This window comes from Macaca thibetana, chromosome 3 (genome assembly GCF_024542745.1).
Source record: "Macaca thibetana thibetana isolate TM-01 chromosome 3, ASM2454274v1, whole genome shotgun sequence".
Lineage (NCBI taxonomy): Eukaryota > Metazoa > Chordata > Mammalia > Primates > Cercopithecidae > Macaca > Macaca thibetana.
Genome location: NC_065580.1, coordinates 62,142,925 through 62,163,951, shown reverse-complemented (window position 1 = coordinate 62,163,951; position 21,027 = coordinate 62,142,925). Strand labels below are relative to the sequence as shown.

At 31.5% G+C, this 21,027-nt stretch overlaps 1 protein-coding gene across 6 annotated transcripts in view; it reads left to right on the top strand.

Annotated features, from left to right (window-relative positions):
* PCLO (piccolo presynaptic cytomatrix protein) overlaps positions 1-21,027 on the top strand; it is a 396,658-nt gene that overhangs the window by 334,423 nt on the left and 41,208 nt on the right. For all 6 annotated transcript variants that reach the window (XM_050782798.1, XM_050782796.1, XM_050782795.1 and 3 more), the window contains 2 exons: positions 10,031-10,172; positions 14,298-14,371. In XM_050782798.1, coding sequence (XP_050638755.1) covers positions 10,031-10,172; positions 14,298-14,371 — 216 coding nt within the window. The remainder of the gene's footprint in view (positions 1-10,030; positions 10,173-14,297; positions 14,372-21,027) is intronic.

The window sequence follows — 21,027 nt, the reverse complement described above, 5'->3', positions numbered from 1 at the left end:
TTAATATATAAGGAATCATTAAAAAGCCAAAAACACATGGATTTTCAAATGAAACCAAATTATATCAGAAATACAAAATTTTGATTGGGGTGTTGAGTTTGGTAGATGTTTGAACAGGAATGACATAGATATAGCCATCATTTTATATTTTAATGTGTTTTAGACACTGAAAAATGCAATTTGTTAATTATAATTTGAACAGATTAATCAAAATAATATTAGGTTGGTGCAAAAAGTAATTGTGGTTTTTACCATTGAAAGTAATGGCAAAACCCGCAGTCACTTTTGCACCAACCTATTACCACAACTCAAACAAGCCAGAAAAAATTTTCAGAAGAAATGTTTGGTAAAAGTCAGGATCGCAGGTTTCTATTTCCAAATGTGTAAGAAAGATAGTGAAATATAATTTCTACCATATTGTTCTTAAAAAGAACATAGCAAAATTCACTTTTCCTCTTTAAAACATTTCAAATTCAAAAGCATGTATTTCAAGTTCTATAGATCACACTGTATTTTTATCTGATTCTTTTTATAAAAAGAACTTGGAATATAGAGAAATACAGAAAACATATTTTTACAACTACCTAATTCAAATGTCTTTCTATATAGGCCTATTATGTAGTTTTTGTTTTAAAGCATCCTCATTGCCAGTGACATTTAATAAACTCAATAACTGTTGAATCACCATTTTGCTTCCATCCAACTATTATTAATGTACAAAAACATTAAAGAGACTTTATGAACAGAAAACTTCTTTATGGAAGAATTTGCATTATTTTATGCTTGCCAATTATCATTATTTACTCTGGGTTTCTGTGCACCATAAAATAGTTATTTTCTTGTTTTGTTTGTTTTTAACCAAAGATAGAACAGACAAGTTTTTATGATACAATATATTTTTAATTCATGCCATATATGTCTAGAGTTGTGAAATTCTGAGTGAAACAAGTTCCTAAGAAGATTAGAGACCATTAAAATGAATGCTAATATCAATAATGAATCTTTTCAAGAAAGCTGAAAACTTGATATTTTTTCAGTACAAAACACAAAATTAAAATAAATAGCATGATAAAATGATCTTGACATATGTAATTGTTACGATGACTGTCAAAGAAACTGATGCTAATCAGTTTCTTCTCATTTTGGACAGTACTTCATTTCCATGAGTGTGGGTCTTGACCAGTAATTCTCACAGTGTGTCCACTGATTCCTAGTGGGGGCGGGGGTGTCCCAGAAACCCTTTCAGGGGTCTGCAAGGTCAAAATATTCTTAAGATTAACATGTTATTTGCTTTTTCGCTCTCATTTGTTTCTCAAGTGTACAGTGGAGTTTTCCAGCAGCTACATAAGGTGTCATAACATCATTGCTTTGATGACTAATGGAATATGTGCTTGACTATTTTTTGTTTTAATGTTTTATTTAGTTTGAATATGATAAATATCAGTAGATATAAATTACATAAAACAAAGTTCTTTGGATTATTAAATAAGTTCTAAGATCAAAATATTTAAGCTTGTTGTCCAGCTTAAATATATAATATATATTAAATATTAAATATATAATATATATATAAAATATATATATATAAAATATATATAAAATATATATAAAAAATATATAAAATATATATTAAATATATAATATATATAAATAATATAATTTAAGTATATTAAATTATAATTTATAAATTATTATAAATTAAATTATATTAACGTGTTTAAATATATTTAAGCTTAAAAATATTTAAAAGCCACTGACTTAGACTTAGGCACAATCATAATTTTTACAATAGTCAAAGACTGAATAACCAAGGACTTCTTCCAAAACATGTTTATCATGTTTGTCTCTAAATTTTCTGTATCTTACATATCTCTCCTATTGCATTTCAGAACCCCTTCTTTCCTTTCTCATTTGATGTTAATTTATAATTATTAAGATTGACAAATGACATTTTTAATCTATATAGCATTTTTTTATTTTATTGGGAATGATATAGATTATATGTATACATCCATAATTATTACTTTTTCCTTTTGAAATTTGGTAAGCTGCCTATCAGCTTTAATCAAGCCGCTTCCAAGCTGAAGTAGAGTGACAGGAGTGTTATAAAGATAGAATACAATTTTTTGTTCTTATCTTGAAAGTAACATTTATAGAAAAACAGTTGTTTATAAATTATCAATTGATTTTATCTTCCATTATCTACATTACTGATCCCATATAGTGGCAATTAATTGTATTGGCATAACAACAGAAACACTGAAGATGATCACTTTTATTCAAATTTGAGGAAAAATGGAAAGTTTCTTACCAAATACTTGATCCTTAATTTTAAGTATATAATTTGGTAAGTTTCAAAATATTTAATGCTAAAAGGATATTTGCAAACGTGTTTATCATTTATGAAAAATATGATCTGAATTACTTTTACTAGGTCATCATTTTTACATACATTTGCTGATATTTTTAGTGCAAATAATATCACAGAACCTCTTCAAGGTGTTGGTGATACTACAACAAACAAAATAGACAAAAATTACTGTCTTCATGAATCTCTATGCTAGTAATATTTATTGAATAATCAATTTAAAGATATCTGGAAAAAATTATGAACAGTAAGACAAGTGAGTTTTGTCTATCTTCAACTGAGATGGAAAAAGAAAAATGCAATCGGTCATTGATTTACATTTATGTGCAACCAAACATCATCATGTTTAAAAAATCTGGAAAATAGAATTAATTATAATTTATTTGTTCTGCCTCTGGTTCTGTCATAATCTGTACAGTCCACTGCAATATAACCATCTATACGTAGACAAAGTATTTTTTAAGGATCTATATGGAGAAAGATTAATGAAATGATTGTTATAGATTAATAGATCATTAATATAATCTATTTGGAGAAAGATTAATGACATTAACTAGGGAGGTTAGGTCTCGTGAGACCAGACATGCATTTATCAAATAACTGTCCAAACTTCCTCTTTACTTAGTGGCCATTGACCAAATTGGAATGATATGAAAACAAACTGGAAATGTGCTCAACCTTTTTCTTTTGGGCAGAATTTAATGAATTTTCAAAATGTTCGGATTCGATTTAAGGACAGCATTCTTGTTATCTAAGCAGACATGATGTAAGTTCTCACAGTTTCAGGATTATGTAAGAACTTTTTTCAAAGTGACTATTTTTAGAATGACTTTTTACTCAAACAAACCTGCATGTTTTACCGTAGTCTTTATTCCTGCTTGAGCTTTTTTTTTCCCTCCAATTGTCAGTTGGAAATACCTGACAGCCTAATGCAAGTGTAGTGCAAACAAACAGCAAGAAAGAAAATGCCTCTGCTTCAAAAGAGAATAAAAGGAAGATTAAAAAATTAAAAATTGCCCATGAAAATTTGAGGTACCTCAAAATTGAATGTTTTTTCTTTCACATGTGATCCCCCATGCTATTAATCTTTTGAAGATAAAGATCATTATTGTATTTGCATTTTTTAGCACCAAAGCAGAACTCGGCACTGGATACATTCTTTTTTCATTCTATTTATTTGAACATAACTGGAATTACGGCCTAAATTTATTAAAAGACAAAATGAATTTACTTTCTTAGTTTTCATATATGATAATGTCTTAAACTTTCTTTCATTATTTACTATAAAATTTTAATTCTCATGTAAACTATATTTTAAATGGTTTCTTCCAAAATCACTTCTAAACTAAAAACACCTCAAAAAAGGAAGACCTACTTAAAAGGCAACATTATGATTTCCTTTTAAAAGCAAGGATTATAGTATACAGAGCCAGCATGTATTTTTTTACGTAAGAAAAAATTCCTCTATGCCATGTTATTAGTTAAGCTAACTTCACTTTCATTTGTTACATTGTCTTATATGATTACTTTTGTTTCCCGAAGTGATCATTGATCTTATTATCTATAATGAATCATTATAAACAAACTAAATTGTTCACTAAAATGTCATTAAGAATTCAGTCATAAGGCCAATGTGTATGGAGAGAAGAAACTGTGAATATAAGAGCTTTGCCATCTTTCTGGAACACAGCAAATGGAGGCAACATGTCTTCATCTTCTCCTCTAAAAGGAGCCACTATGTGAATGTGAAATATCTTAAGAGAAATATTTTTATTTTTATAAGAAAAAAGACTGCAACATTCCATTTCTTATGACTTGTAATACCTTTATAATAGATATATTGTTTACATATATATATAAAATATACCTGTAATGACTGATATAATAGTCATTTAATAATTTGTCATTTAAAAATAAATTTTCAATGACATCCTTCCTTTAACTTCCATTCCTAATGACTTACAAATGATTGATAGAGATATCAGAGTTTGAACACCTGTATTTGTGAAAACTTACAATTTGGTGGTGTGTGAAAACTACAAATAGCTATGTTGAAGCTACCTAGCCCATTTTTCTAGTGTCCAGTTTGCTTTAGATTTTCCCAAATAGATAATAATTATACTGAAGTAGATTTGGAAAAAAAATTTAACTTCTAAATTACTTTTAAGATGCAATATCTCTTCTTAAATTAGAACCTCTGAACTGTAATAGAAAACATACAGAAAGTATGACTGTACATAATTCAAGGGAAAACATTCCAAATAATTCTTGTCACAATGACACTTAAAACCTGAAATTTTAAGGTCCACATTCAAAAGAAAATTAAAATATGAGATAAAACTGCAAAATCCCTTTAGTAAAAGTATCAAAAACAAAAACAGTAATAGCAATAACAACAGGTAGATGACAGAGACAGGAGGCGGGAAGGAAGGAAAGGAAAGAGGGATGGACAGCAAAAGAAACAAAGAAAGAGAGAGGAGAAAGATCCCTGAAGTAAATGCTAGCAAAATTAAAGCTAGCTAAAGGGAGTCAAAATTCCCAAATACATGATTTTAAAAACTGCTAGGTAGTTATTTCCGTTCCATCATTAAACTATTGGAATAAACAAAATTGTTGATTGATTTCTTTTAATTTCAGTTAATCTTAAAATTTTAGAGACTGTATCTATGAAGATATTTACTACTGCATTAACCAAGTAATTTGGGAAAGTACAAGCTATCTACATAATAAATTACTCCTCAGAATATTTGGAAATAGCTCTGTGCTGGACCAAAGATATAAGACCAATAATGGAACAGCATAGACAGCAACCTATATACATTCCAAACACTCAATTTTTGGAATTTAGTGAGACAGGCAGAGACCTTGCCTTTTAAATTTTGGATAATTGGATGTGATATAAAAGTAGTTAAAGTGTAGTCTACAATTTGATCCGTGCTCTCAGAGCAAAGTGCTGCCATCATGTGGTAAGTACAGTGATAGCTTTGCATATTTAAGTACTGTATGGTAGAGGGAGGAAAAGCCAACAGAGCAAACTAATTGAAGACAGATGTGCAGTCAAAGAGACACTACTGATTTAATTAAGGTTAGCCACAATGGAGTAATAAAACACAATGATGTCGAACCATCTAACAGCCAAAGAAAGTAAAGTGGTCAAAGAATAATTTAAAACAGATTGAATTGTATCACAGAAGGTAACATTTGTTTACCTGAAATGCCCTCTTAATAACTGAGTTACAAAAATGATTCAACATTCTAAGATTTATTCTTTTAGGGCACAGGACCTTTCTATGAGTGAGCTGATTCCATCATATATTTATAGCATCCACATTTTCCTGTACTTGGTACTTGATAATACACTTAGGATTTCAAAAAGAAAGTAGGCACAAAAATGTAATTCATAAAAAATGGCCCCAAAGATGTATCTTACTACTAAGAAAAGCCTCTCAATATTTATATAAACTTTTTTCATATGTAATACACAGGTGCATAATACATTCACACGTAGTAGGTCCATGATTTCCAAAACTGTAATTAAGAGAGTTGGAAGAATAAAGCAGAGATAGAATATTTCTAAATTGTTGATTTTGAAATTATAAAATTATGGACGATTATACTTAGTTTTAGTGTGTTTAAAATATTGTTTCCTTCAATAACTTAAAAAAACATAGATATATTACACTTAAATATAACCCAGAGCTCTCCAACTATCTACATACAAACGTGCGATCAGGACAAGTTCCAGAGTCTGTAGTAGTGCTGTCTCCCACAGAATGTTACTATACATATTATTTTCTTTTGTCACTTTCATTTTAAATATATATGTAATATTTGTGATCTATTATGAACTTTTTGAAATTCATAAGCTTATAATCTCCAATGTTTAGTGTATTCTCATTAAATATTTCCTTCAATCAAACCAGTGTTTTGGGAGATTGAGGTTAAAAAATATAGTTGAATGATCACCTTTTTCTATACAGTATGACAGATTAAAGTTACCTCTGATTTTAAAAGCTTAAAAAAAAATGACTAAAGTTTCTTTGACAAAGAACATGGAAAAATATCCTTCCATAGCAAGTGGCCTCTTGATGAGAGATTTATGATTTGCATAAAACACAAAGCTTGATTTAAAAAGTGAAATTATCTACTAAATCATTCAGATGTTTTGATTGTTTGGTTAAAGTATTAATGTATTATTATTATTATTTATTCATTAAATGTTGTTCAAACATGGTTCGGGGACAAGCTTTTAAGGAGGTTACCAAAGAGAAAACATAGGTTTTGCTTCCAATAACGACAGAGTATGTGCTACAAGAGTCCAGACACAGGACAGGTCACTTCTGAATGGGAAAATGAGGAAAAATGCAGGTGATTTCTGAGCTAGGCCTTTACAGATAACTGCAATTTAGACACAAGAAAGTGATGGGATAAAGGAGGGCTTAGTAAAGTTGGAAAGAACAAAGCCAAACCAAAGGGAGCCAGAGTGAATGGGCTGAGAGGGCTTCCATGTAAAGTGTTTGAAGAATTATGTGAGATGTATTTGGAAAGTAGCAGACCAATAAAAACTCTTTTGAGAGGCAAAATAAAGAATTTGGTTGAAATTATTAGATGTCTTGAAATTACCTAAGATCCAGCTTCAGATAATAAAGTCCTAAATACACTTTATTTGTTATAAAAGTTTGCCTTTATGCAGGTTTAGCTCAATTTAATAGAATTGATGCTTTAGTTTTGAAGTCTGTTTCAAGAGAAAGAAATGAGTAAAAACATGTTTCAAGTATCTGGAAAAGATATATTAAAATACGAATTCTTAGAACCAGCTTACCAAAACCTCTGCATTTTTTGTTTTATCACATTTTATGATATGTAGATATAGCCCAGTAAGAAGAAAAGATCTGTCGTGTGTTTTAATTTAATTCATTTTTCAGAAACTAACCAAATGTGAGGCTATGTATCTCTGCACTACACTTAGATATCAGGTTAAGAATACAGAATTTAACCCAGCACCAGATGTTTTGTTATGATAACTCCAAATATCTAGATTCTTTTGAATTATTCACCTAACTTCTAACTGCCTAAAATTTCCGTAGACAGAACCTTAGATGTAATCGTGTTTTACAGAGATGTTAGACTGGTTCCATTACAGGTAAATGTCCCCTGGATTTGGTTTTCTTTTTTAATATATCTTATAAAATGTTATTTGTTTGCATTTAAAATATTGACAACGCTGGCACAGGCTTTCAAAATGAGAATTACATTCAAAGAGATTGGCAAGATGGAAAAAAAACTCTCTTCTTAAATTTATTTCTAGCTTTGTTTCTTTCTTCTTCTTATGGTATTTTATATTCTGTACACATTTCTCAACTTTTCAAGAAGAGAAATAGAACTAAAAATTGCATCAGGTGAAACCAAAGTTGACAAAACAAAGGATGGACTATTTTGAAACGTAAATAATAAATCATTTTTATAATGTAGCTATTTTTGTTCATTGTGAGGTTGCTCTTGAATTAAAATTATTTTAATTTAATAAATATAAATTGATTAAATATTAGTGGCTAATAATTATGGTTCACCTTTGAAAATAGTAAATTGTGATTTTCCAACTGATGAAATTAATGTCTTCCAGTCAGTGTCATACTAAAAATTATGAATTGGATTATAGAATCCCAGTCAAAAAGTATGACAGCTTTCTTTGGTTTATAATCAATTAACTAATCTGACTTATTATGTAGGTTACGCATTTTAATCTACTTTATACATGTCCATAATTTTACATTCTACTCATATTACCTTTACATTTTTAAAATTATTCCTTTAAGAAGTTTTTTTTTAACACTAACTACATCATCTGGGTTTCTTCTACATAAATTAAATATTCAGAAACATAACTATTCTGTTTCCACAAATCTAGTCCTGTGGGTTACTAGTAACTCATTGGTGACTGGTTGTTTACAGCATTCAGTTCAATTAGTCAATTGTATATCAGATGTCTATAAGTTAGGAACACCTTTTTCTAAATAGCCATTTCTGAATTATACACATCGGATATACAATTGACTAACTATTAAAAATTTATTTCTTGTTCCTATTCTGGGGAAGGGATTTGTATTCTGGGGAAGCGATCCTACTGCCACTGGAATATATATAAAAATTCCTTGTGGCTTTAGAGAACCCGCTACTGCCGAAATCGAAAAAGTGAAGAAATGGGGGAAAAGTTAAATCCTTTGCAAGACTTGATGCTAACTATCCTGATGGTGGATTTCCTGTCCTCAGATGGTTTCCCACACAATGTTTATGTGTTTCACTTCATTTAGTTATTATATTGGTTAAAATTCCACCGGATTAAGAATCATTGTGTTTTTATACATATCCTTAAGAAATATGTAGATACCTTAGGACCATGAAATGATTATCAACTGTTCACCCATTAGTGTAACTCTATCCAACTGGCTAATAAACTCCTGATGGGATAGGGATGCATTTATGAAGAAAAAAGACTCAAAGTAGAATTGTAGGTTTGAACACATCTAGATTTAGAAGAGAATAGAGTTAAATTCATTTTCAAAGACTATTTAAGCTCAAAGACAGTAAGAAACAGCCATTGATAGTAAAGCCCTTGAGAAGAGTGGGGATGTGGCAAATAATATCACAAGAGGAAAAAGAGTAAGTTACTGGGTTCCTACATATCTCACTCCTCATAACCACCATTTTATGAGGTAGGCGTTACTGACTCCATTGTTTCCAAATGAGAAAAGTGGTGTAGAGTTGCTAAAGAGTGGGTTGGGTGTCAAAACCAGATCGGTGTGACCAAAAAGTTCACTCTCTCTCTGGCAGAAGACAAATGTCAACAATTTCAAAAACTTACTATAGAAACTTCTCCCCAGCAAAATAGGGGAAAAACTTGCCTATCTTCCTTCTTTTTCCATCAAGATTTCTTCTCAATTCTGCCAACAATATTAGTACTATACCCCTACTGCATAATTTATTGCACAAATTTGTAATGTCTCTATGGGAATATGGATTCTTATATTCAAATATCAAACTTAGGAAATTCTTGAGACAAGTCTTGATGATAAACTAGGAAATGCCTGAAGGGAAACAAATATCTTTAAATTTTAAAAACTTGCTGGAGATAGCAGGCAAAGGTACATAAAAACAAACAGAATTTTCAATCACTTCTTAAAATTCTATTTTGCATCTTTGCTTCTAAGGAGAAAAACAGATTATTGTCTAGTAATAGGAAAAAAATAAGCAATTTTCTTTATCTTGCCATTTCTATCTACCCAAATCTTTCTAAATTATTTTCTCCATGAAATAGCAAAAATGTTTTTTATTTACCATATCATTTTTGCAATACTGTACAAGGAAACCACAAAAATAATAATAGTAGCATAGTTACATACTATTTAACTCGGTCTAAAAATTAAATATTTTTTTCCCTAAAGGAGATTGTTTTTCCTTGATGTCCAACAAAAACAGTAAAATAATTTATTGTTGCCACTGTGCATTATCAGTAAAGGAAACGAAAAGGCAGGTTGAAAAATGTAGTTCTTCAGTAGCTGTTTCTTTACACGTGTAAATTAAGAAGATGTATAATGATGCATTTGTAGATCAATGTCAGCTTCATTTATTGACTGTGGTGTTGAATCTTCCCACACCATGCAGCAAAGCCTCCCAATCACCGGCCTGCAGAAAGCTCTGTGTCCACCGGCTCCTCGGGCAGCAGCTTTGGCAGTGGGTATAGCGTGGACAGTGAAGGAAGCAGCAGCACTGCAGGGGAGACTAATCTATTTCCTATTCCGAGGATGTAAGTGGGTCTCTTTTTGTTACTACAAAGCTTACTCAGCATCATGAGTAAGGCATTCTCAACAGTTAACAGGAAATAACCAGACAATTATCCAATTCTGAGTCATTGTCCCTGAGACACTTCAACTGTTAATGCCTATGTAAAGATAGATAGTTCAAGAAAGATTGGATAATTCAGTTAATTCTAAGGATAAATGTTAGTCACTACCAGAACTACTTAATCAATACAATCTCTATTTGATGTAAAAACTGCTAATCACTTAGCCATGCCAGAATAAAGTCCAGCAGGAGTACAAAAATGTTTTAATCACATAATGATCAAATACAAACATTACTGGTATTTGAGACAAACATATATTAATTTACCTTGAATCAGGAGAGATTTAAGCATATTCAAAGAATCCATATACCATATTTGAAATAGAGGACATAGTGAATAATTATAGAGACTTTTCAACTATAAATCCTTCTACAATTAAGATTGAAGGCATTGAAGTGTTTCCATACTTTCTAGAACAAGTACCGAGTAGTGCTTAGGTCCCTGACTAGGTACTCTTGGAATAAGAATCATTCATAATATTAAACCTCAAAAAAAAAGTCATTTTGCAAATCAAATGCAAAACTTTAGCAGACTTAATGTGTTAGAATGACTTTGATCATATTGGTAGCATTTAAGATAAATATGTAGATTATGTCTATTCCAATAACAAAATCCAAACTTCCTGACCTTTCCTTCTCCTCCCTATTAACTAGTCTTCTGGATTTTGAAAATACCACTAGGCCACCCGGGTCCCAGGATTTAGGCCAGGGCAAATTTCAGTCTACCACCTGGTTTTCTAAGGCTGGTGAGCTAAAAATGGCGTTTCCATTTTTGAATGTGTAGGAAAAATCAAAAGAAATGTGATACTTTGTGACACGTGAAAATTATAGGAAATTTAAATTTCAGTGAATATAAACTAAGTTGTATTGGAACACAACCACTCCTATTAGCTCTGTGTTGCCTGATGCTGCTTTTGTGCCACAGGGCAGAATTAAGTCGTTAGAACACAGCCCATCTAAAATATTTACTAACTGGTACTTTGCAGAGCTTGCCAACCCTGAGCTGGGTTGTCGAAGGGTCTTTTCCATTTTCTCCAATGCTAAGTGAAGACTTTTCAGCAGGTGGATTTTCTATTTCTCTTTGTTTTAAAATAAGCGTTTTCATAAATCTTTCCTTTTGATGTCCACAACAATTGTAATATTTTGATAACAGTTCAGTTGCAAAGCATTAGGGAAAATGGATTTTTACAGTGAAAATGAGTTCATTTTGTTGTTTTTAACTACTTTTTTTTTTTCAATTTAAATTAAGCAAATTATTGTTGTATCACCTGCCCATCTTAGCTTTCTTTTCTTTTATGAGATTTCATCTATGGATTCAATAGAGTTATTTGTACTTAATCAGTTCTATTTTATTGGAAATTCTTCCTAAAAGGAATCTAATCCCATTGGTCTTTGACTTCTGATGATCCAATTTGACAGAAAATAATTTCTACAGATTCATTACATTTCTCCCTAAGCTGTAAATGCTATGTGAATTTAGAAAGGTTTTAAACCACACATAATTTGCTATCCTTCCAATTTTTCTGCACCTTTCAAAATATATAATTTAACACTGATGATAAAGTTATAACTTCCAAAGAGTAAATATGTTATTTTGTCAATATCTGAATGTCTGTAGAATAAGTAGATTATGTATTTTATATATATATATATATATATATATATATACCACATTCTAATTTTGGTTTTTCCCACTTTCTGTTTCTCTTGTGAATCAAAGCTTCGCACAACTGTCTAGGAGACTCTTGCTTTGCCATATGAGCACAACAAATATTTACTTTTGAAAACCACTATAGGATATGTGTAGGAAGTAGTATGTGGCAGTTCTTTTTTATCGCCCATTGTATCTAATAAAATTATTGCTTGGGCTAGTAAAAGTTTGTAATAAATATCTAGTGATTGTTTAAAAATATAAATTATAAAATGTATAGCAACAATGTTCTGAGCTAAAGTGTAGTCATTGGGAATTCAGAGAAACCACATCCTTCACATGACCCGCAGTTACATTTCCTTTGCACTTAACTTAGCTTCACAATCCTGCAAAAGTTTTTTGTATAATCTTCAAAATGTACTTACTACACATATTGGCTAAGTACCTATGTTAAAATCAGTTTTAATCGAAAGCAAAGACTGGCTGGGTATCACCCTTAACATATAAAGTCTAAGAATCAAGAACAACCCCAAAAATTATCAAAATGTAGTTGTGCTACAATTACTAAGACTTATAGTAACTACTTTTTAAAAGTCTGGGATAGTATAAGAATATTAATTTTTTAGTATTCTTATCTACTAGATTACCAATACTAAAAAGACCCTCACTTTCAATAGAATTGGTTCAGTAACAAGGTAAGTTTTGGCTCACTCTACCAGCGTAATGTACTGATAAAAGTAAGATTACTGCTATTAAACTTTTTTTCCCTCTCTAATGCTAACAGATAGAGCAGAGTTCTTTTTTGTTTTCTTTTCTTAACTAATTGTCTTGAATCTTGATGAAGCAATTACATACGCTAAAATTTTGTGCGTTGCTTAAATATGTATGCAGATGTTGACCATGCAGACCATGGTTTAACATACATATGATAAAACAGAAATGTTGGAAATTGCTTAATTTGCATGAACTTGGTCCCTCACATACACACTTAATAAAAATTTGTACTTAAACCTTTAACCTAGAATTATTATAATGGAACAATGTAATGGTTTTTGAGATAAAATAATTTCTGAATTTACATGTGTTCCTCTTTCATTATGTGCAGACACATTTCAGCACCTTCTCTGAAGTAGAATAAGAGGATCTTTAGAGCAGTTTTCAAGTAAGATATGATTGGATTCTTAAGAAATAAATATGGTTACATTTTCAGCAGGTCCAGCAAACCAAACACTTCCTATGAAAGTTGTAATTAATTGTTAGTAAATCCCGCTATGCTAGAAGCGTTGCCTACAAAGTGCAGTATCAAGATGCTCTTTTGTTCAAGCATCTTTCTATAACACTTAAGTTTTTATTCCATCTTTTTAGAACACCCTATCTAAGTATATATAAAGGCAAATTCCAAACTTTTTCATGTGCCATGTAGCTTTTTCTGTAGCCAGAGAAATAAGCAGTGGCCTACAGTCCTTTAGCTGTTAAATTATTAACATTCTAAGCTTACAATCCTCAAAGTATCATGAATTCTTCATCTAGTTGACTTTCCAAAAAGTTTGAAGCTGAAAAGTAAAAGTGATTAGCAGATTTTAGCTGAATTCTAAGGCTGCTATGAGCATGCCTACCTATTAATATGCTATATTTATTGAATGCTTATGATTTTTCAGGCACTCTTTAAACCTTTTTATGCATTTTTCATGTAATTTTTTTCACAATCAAAATGTAGCTAATATTATTATCTTTATATCACAAAAGGAGAAACAGTCTTGACCAGGTACTTTGCCTTACATTACACATAGCAAGAAATAGCAAAGCCAGAAGCAGAGACCAAGCAGCCTGACTACAAAAGCCAGTTTGCTCAACATAGCAGAAAACACAGGAAGGAGTTGGGGGAAAAAAACACATGAAATAAGAAATATTCTATTAAAATATCATTTTTATATAGTATGTATTTCAATATTGCTCTTTTCACCAAAAAAAAAGCTAGAATAACTCATCAGTACAATTTATAAAAATATAAAGCCCCTTCTCATTTTTGAGTTAGAAATAAATAAAAAATTCTAAAACAAAGTTTGGAAATGTCATGACGGTCTTATTTTTTGATAAATGAGTCTACAAATAAAAATTACTGAATGTTAAGGTATATATTTGGCTTGAATAGGAATAATAAACAAGTTCACATTTTAAAATCATGACATAGAGCAATTAACTGTGTATGTATGTGCCATTCAAATAATTATTACAAGTCCGAAAATACTTGGTTGGTGCAAAAGTAATTGCAGTTTTTGCCATTACTTTCAATGTTATTTAATTTATGCAAATTTAGCCTCCTTTGCATTCATGAGATCATAACTGAATATATCATTTTATTTTATTCCTAAACAGAGGGAAGATGGGACAGAATGGACAAGAGCCTGTAAAACAGCCAGGGGTAGGAGTAGGACTAGCAGACACTGAAGGTAAGTAAAAATTTACAATATTAGATTTTGGCCTAATCTACATTCTACAGTATAAATGTTTGAGTTATTTTTCTTTTAACATGAATTTAAATGTTACATACTAATGGCAAAAGCAATAGGTAGTAAGACATCATTATCTATTAAATGAGAATGACTTTCTTTACAATTTCCCATTTTTCTCATTTGTGTTTAACATTGAAGGAACTTGGGGTACTAAAAAATTAAAAGAGAAAGAAGAATGAGAAGGATGGCACAAAAAAGACTCAGAAGACTTTCCGAGGGTGGGAGGGAAATCTTGAACTTAAAAATATATATTTTGTTTAAAATATCATGCAAATAGAAACTCAATCATGGAACCTCATTTAAGTCCATGGAAATTCTTAAATATATGAAGCTGAGAAGAAATTAATGGTGTAAAAATCATTTTACAGAAAAATTCACTGCTAAACTAACTTCTAAAGAAAAAACAAATTTAATTTCAAATTTCGTTTTATTAAACAAATAGTAAGTTATTACCAAATGTGAAAACACCTTAACTTCAGCAAACATATAAAAAGAGTATCTATAAGCTTTATGATGACTAGCTTACCTTTTATAATAGTGTGATAAAATCTAGTATCCCTGGCTAGGTGTGGTGACTCACTCCTGAAATCCCAGCACTTTGGGAAGCCGAGGTGGACAGATCATGAGGTCAGGAGTTTGAGACCAACGTGGCGAAATCCCGTCCCTACTAAAAATACAAAAATTAGCCAGGTGTGGTGGTGCTCACCTGTAATCCCAGCTACTCAGGAGGCTGAGGCAGGAGAACTGCTTGAACCTGGGAGGCAGAGTTTGCAATGAGCCCAGATCTCGCCACTGCACTCCAGCCTGGGTGACAGAGGGAGACTTTATCTGAAAAAAATAAAAAATAAATAAAATGAATCTAGTAGCCCTATTGTCCTTCATGTGTCATTCCAACCTCTCTCAATACATTTAACTATTCTAAGTAGTTTATTCTAAGTACTTTTCATGCACTGTCTCATTTGATTCTTACAATTACCTATGAGGTAACTAAAAACATATATTGGCGTTATATAAAAGGAAACTGAAGTGCACACATAGAACAAGGTCAGAACAAGTGAAAATGACACCAATGTCACACTATTAGCATGATTATGGGTGTGTTATCACAAGAACACTACCTAGGGAAATAGAATTGAAAACAGGTTTTCAATTCTGGCCTTTATTAGATATGTGACCTCATTTCTCTATCTTCAGAAATCTCATCTGACAAATGCTGGGTCTAAGTGATACCTAGGTTTTCTCAGGGGCTTAAGTGAATGCCACATTTTTCTTGTTCTACTCAAATTGTAAATTAATCTTTGGACTCCTTCAAAAGCTATGCTTCCTTTATCTCTTGCAAATACCTCAGGGTTCCACCCTCAATCTACCAATCTTTTTACCTACCCTATCTCTGTACACACTCATGAACTCTCTCTTATAAGTTGATTAGTCCCAAACCTGCAGCCCAAACTCCTGGAATTTAGACTCAGTATGTCAGGCATTTGTATCCAACCAGGAAACTATAAATGGCTCTGAATATTTGAAATAGAGGAAACAAATGACTAGCAATTGATTATATACTCGTGAAAGAAGCTGAGAAACTAAGTGGGGTATAGTGAAGCAGCAGAAAAATAGCTATTGTTCCAGTAAGCTAGAGGACAGTGAGAGCCAAAACCAGGACACGCCTGCTTTCTGGGGGTAAGAAACATGAAAGAAATTCAGCCAGTGCCGGAAATATATCCTGAGACAGACAAGGATGGGGAGAAATATCCTGGTTCTCTCTTCCTCCCAGTCTCCCATCTCTGCCAGTGCCTGATCAAATCCAGTTGGAAGCCAGTTGACAGAGAGGTCTGCGAAACTGTACAGGGCAGCTACTCTGAGAAGAAAGCAAGGAAAAGACCGAAGAATGCATCCGAAAGCACATAAGTATAGGGCCGGCACAATATTTTACATGGATGCATCAAACTACGTATGCCCTGCACTTAATTCACTCTCTTCCCCATTTTGCCTTCTTTTCCTTCTATGCTCTTAACACACACAGTTGAGAGAATTTGCATATTTTATCATTGTTCTTTGATTTAAATCACCTATTTCTATTTTTGTCTCCTACATAAGGCTGAACAACTCTCAGACCAGAGAAAGCACTTACTCCTCTTGTTATCCCAGCACTTAGCAGACAGCCTTGCCCGCAGAATTGCTCAGAGAATGTCTATACAATTAGCAGCTATTGATTTTCATGTTACTCTAGAATTTACATATATAGAGAAGCAATTCATGCATACTTTTAGCTACTTAATTTTACCTTTCTTTAATCCTAAAGTTTATAAATAAAATTGTTTTCGTATAAATGTTAACAGCTGTCAATGAACAGAAATTGTTCATCCTAATACTGCTTTCTTCTTTCATATCAGTCCCACACAAAACATGCTTGTTTTCCAAGAAGGAGCCAATCAGAGGCTACTTTATTTTTATTTAAACTTATGAGTCAATATGTTTCCCCTTTAACGAACTGACCCTGATCAACAGTTGATCTCAGATTAGTCATTGAGCAGAGGGGCGGGGGTTGAGGACAGGAACAAGATGGAATATGTAATATAATGTGAGTTATTTATAGTCAAGTGCCCTTTTGGTAGCAACTTTTTGGACAAGTTGTTTTTGACTGAGTTACTGTTAACATTTGACAATAATCAAATTTGTAATCTACATAACTATATGAATTTGGCATGAATCACTCTAAGAGAAATATAAAAAAGAGTTAATAATATGGAGAAGAAAACTGCAATAATATTAGACTCTCAGAGGCAATTTTAAATTAGAATATATAAACAGCGTGAGGAGAAAATGATTAAGAATGTATTTGCTCTATGCAGATAGGAGGACACATCAATTTAAAGTGCAAGATTTTGTTTTGCCCACATAGAAATATGGAATCAACTTTGTGTTGTACTTGAGATATATGTATAATCTGTGTTTGTTTTGAGTGATCCAAAGAATTGTCTTTACTTCCTTTTGTTGTCAGTGAACATAAACAGCCAATTTAGTGGGAGAACAAAAACAAACAAGAGTCAATTCAATTTTTTTAGACAAAATATACAGTTTTTTATTGTATTTTTCCTCCGTTCAATCCTTCACCAGGACATTAGAAAAACTGTGACTCTGTAGATAAGCACAGTTTTCTTGAAATTATAGATCCTTGAAATGTTCTACTTCATCTTGAGTACTTATATTATTCATTTAAGCACTTTGCTTTATGAACAACTTAGTCCACTCTAAGAAATACTCATCTACAAAGATTTGCTTTAGGACAGCATACTTTAATTCAGAGTATATCATAGATTTTAAGTAATCGCTTTTAGACAGTTTGTTCACATACAATTTTTATTCTTGTTTTTGCTTTATAGGGTTCAGAATGTAAAAAGTAATGTTTTATGGGGTTGCAATTTCTGTTGAGAATGTTACTGAGTGTTTTTTAATGTCAAATAGCCATGTCCTTGTTCTTCTTATTAAGCAAGTCCATTTATTCTGCTTCTAATTTAAAAACAATAACTTTCCACTTAGTCATTTTCTCTAACAATGTTTTTCCTTATTCATAGAAGTTGTTTATGAATTTTAATCCCAGCATGAGATTAGTTCAATGGGTCAGAATGTGAGCTCTATGAAGGGTTCTGGGATTCTGACTTAAGTTGTAGTATAAAACAGTAACACTCTTTCAGACTATCTCCACTAATCAGTCATTGAATTTCCACAATTGAGAGCATATGTAAAGTGAAAATAAGTGTTGTGTTTGGCATACAGTTAACATCCTTTAAGTTGTAGCTATTATTAAATTAGGAGTATATGTGAGACAGAGTCATTTTGGTCCCATCCAAAGAAATGATTATTATTCAGGATTGATAAAATGTTGTGCGCTTGTTGACAATGAGAGCTATACAAGACCACTTTTCTTTAAGATTCAAATCAAACCAGTTAGACTTTCAAATTGTACAGATGAATGTTTTTCCAATTTACACTAAAAACATCTAATTACATCCTTTAAGCTAGTTGACCCTTCTATTAGTTAAGATGGATGTATTTAATACTGTTATTTTTTGCCAGTGAACATCCATGTAGTAGCTGCCTTGATCCATTAAGTCTCCTAAACCAGGTGTTCATCATCTTTAAAAAGTATTACAATCACAACTTCCCATGAAGTTTAATTTTCTTGGCTATATACCTTTCAAGAACAAATAACCCTAATAAATCATTTGTTTTCTTAAGTATCTTCATAAAATTCAATTTAGTTTCAGTAAGAATGGAAATTCAGTTTCCAGAACAAATAAACCTCAAACATTCTAGAAATTTGCTAGGCTCTACTCTCAAAGAGAAAATATGAAACTATTATGGAAGATCCTCAATTAGAGTATAATAACAGCTATTATTATGGCATCCAATAATATTCACTCCACAAATACGGGACCTTGCTGTCTTATTTTTCCCAATACTTATGCTACCTTTCTTATATTTCCAAAGTTGATTAGTGCTATATATGAGTGTATCTATTATATGCAAAACACCATATTAAAACTTTGGATCCTACAGAGATCAATTCAATACATATGCTGATCTAAGGGAGCATACTGTCCATCTAGTATGATTGGTTCTATTTCATCAGCAGCCAGGAAGCATGCTTGCTGAACCAGGTGTGTATAGCCAGTATCCATTCAGAGAAGGGGCTTTAATAACCATGATGCAAAGAATAATTACAATAAAAATGTATAAACCAGAGGGAAAATTATGTGCTTTGGAATTTCAGCATTGAAAAGCATGGCAGCATCTGTAGAAGTGATGGTGGGGAGCATGGTTTTGTGAAAGAGGTTACAAGTAGTGACTGCTTTGAAAGTTGAACAAGGTCTAGACATGTGGCAATGAATGAGGCCAAGTTCAGACTGAAGAACACCATGAGGAACAACACAGATGGAAGAAAAGATTGGGGGTGTATAGGAGAGAAGTTATTCAGTGAAGCTAGAGCAAAGGGTGCAAGGGGAAAGCCTCCTCCTATTTGGGGGTGACTTCCCTGGACCTTATCACCTTATCACATTTTCCTAAATTACGAGAATCTAAAATCCAGTGTCACTTATTTCTAGTCCTGGATTATTCACTGAGATTTTAAAATTAATGACATTTACTGCAAAATACCCTATTATTGAATTTTTTTAAAAAAATTGTGTCTTAAATCTAAGTCAGATTCATCTCTGGAGGGTATTGATCAACCACTGAAAAGCTAAATGAATTAAATTTCTGGAAGTGATCTTGGGTATTTCTTAGTCTTAGCACACATCAAAGCATTGTCAATTGCTTGATGAAAGCCTAGAATATTTTAGACTTTCAGAGATTAATATCTGAAATAGTAGTTTTCAGTAATTTTTTAAATGTCTTCTTTACCTACAAGTCCCTGAAATGTTGCACTGGGAGTTGTTGCTCTGATTTACTTATGAGGGAGAGGCTTTTGAATCAAGATAAGAATACTAAAACTTAGCAAATAACACTGAATAAATATAAGCCAAGAATATTTTCTTAGTATAGATGTAGAAAATTAACAAAAGATGTATAAATATCACAAATATATAATGTTTATTTTGTTCTAAATACCTTCACATTGGCTGGTTCATTTGTCACAAGACAGTAGGAGATAATAGATATGGAATAATTGAAATAACAATTTCCGCCTTATACCGTCAAGGAAACAGAGACCTAGAGCAGTAAAACCATTCAAGCAGAGTTTTATAGCCAACTTATTAGAGTTAGAATCTACAGGTAGCTAATCTAACATCACCTGACTCTTACCATTGTACTTACCAACATTTTTATTTTGATACTGATTGTTACACAGCTATTTTATGAAAAAATATTTTAAATTTATAAGACTATCTTAAGTGGTTTGTAAAGGAAAACATCCAACACTTAATGATTATAGCCAGCCAGCTAATAACACCATTTACATTACAGATGCTATGTAGCTTGCCAAAATTAAAGATCTTGTTTTATCAGATATTGAAAATTTCTGTATTCAAAACAACATAAATTAACACAAAATAGACAAACAGATAAATGGACAAATGGATAACTTAACCAGTCCATATATGGTTTTAAAGTAAATGATTATTATAAATTCCAATGGAACAGATATTTCATTCCATAGAAAAAGCTGGTTTATTTATCAAATAGTTCTGCCATAATTTTCTTCAGTAAGAAAAGAAAATTAGACTTCTAGTCATTACTATATACCAAGTAATTTTAAGGTTAATTAAGGCAATGAAATTTAAAAATGAAATAATAAAATGTTTGAAAGAAATCCAAATAAGATTTGAACAGGCTTAGTGGAATATGAGGGGCAATTTCCTAAGCAAGATAAGAAGTCATAAGCCATCAAAGAAATAATAGACATTTTTGTTTACAAATAATAATAACATATAGTAAAAGAAACCAAAAATAAAAGCAATGAACAAATGATAAATAAGACTAAAATATTGTAAGTTGTATGATCACTAAATGATCACTATACTAAATAAAGATCTCCCACATTTTGCTCAAAAAAGGACAAACAAGAACAAACATGGTCAAAAATTATAAACTGG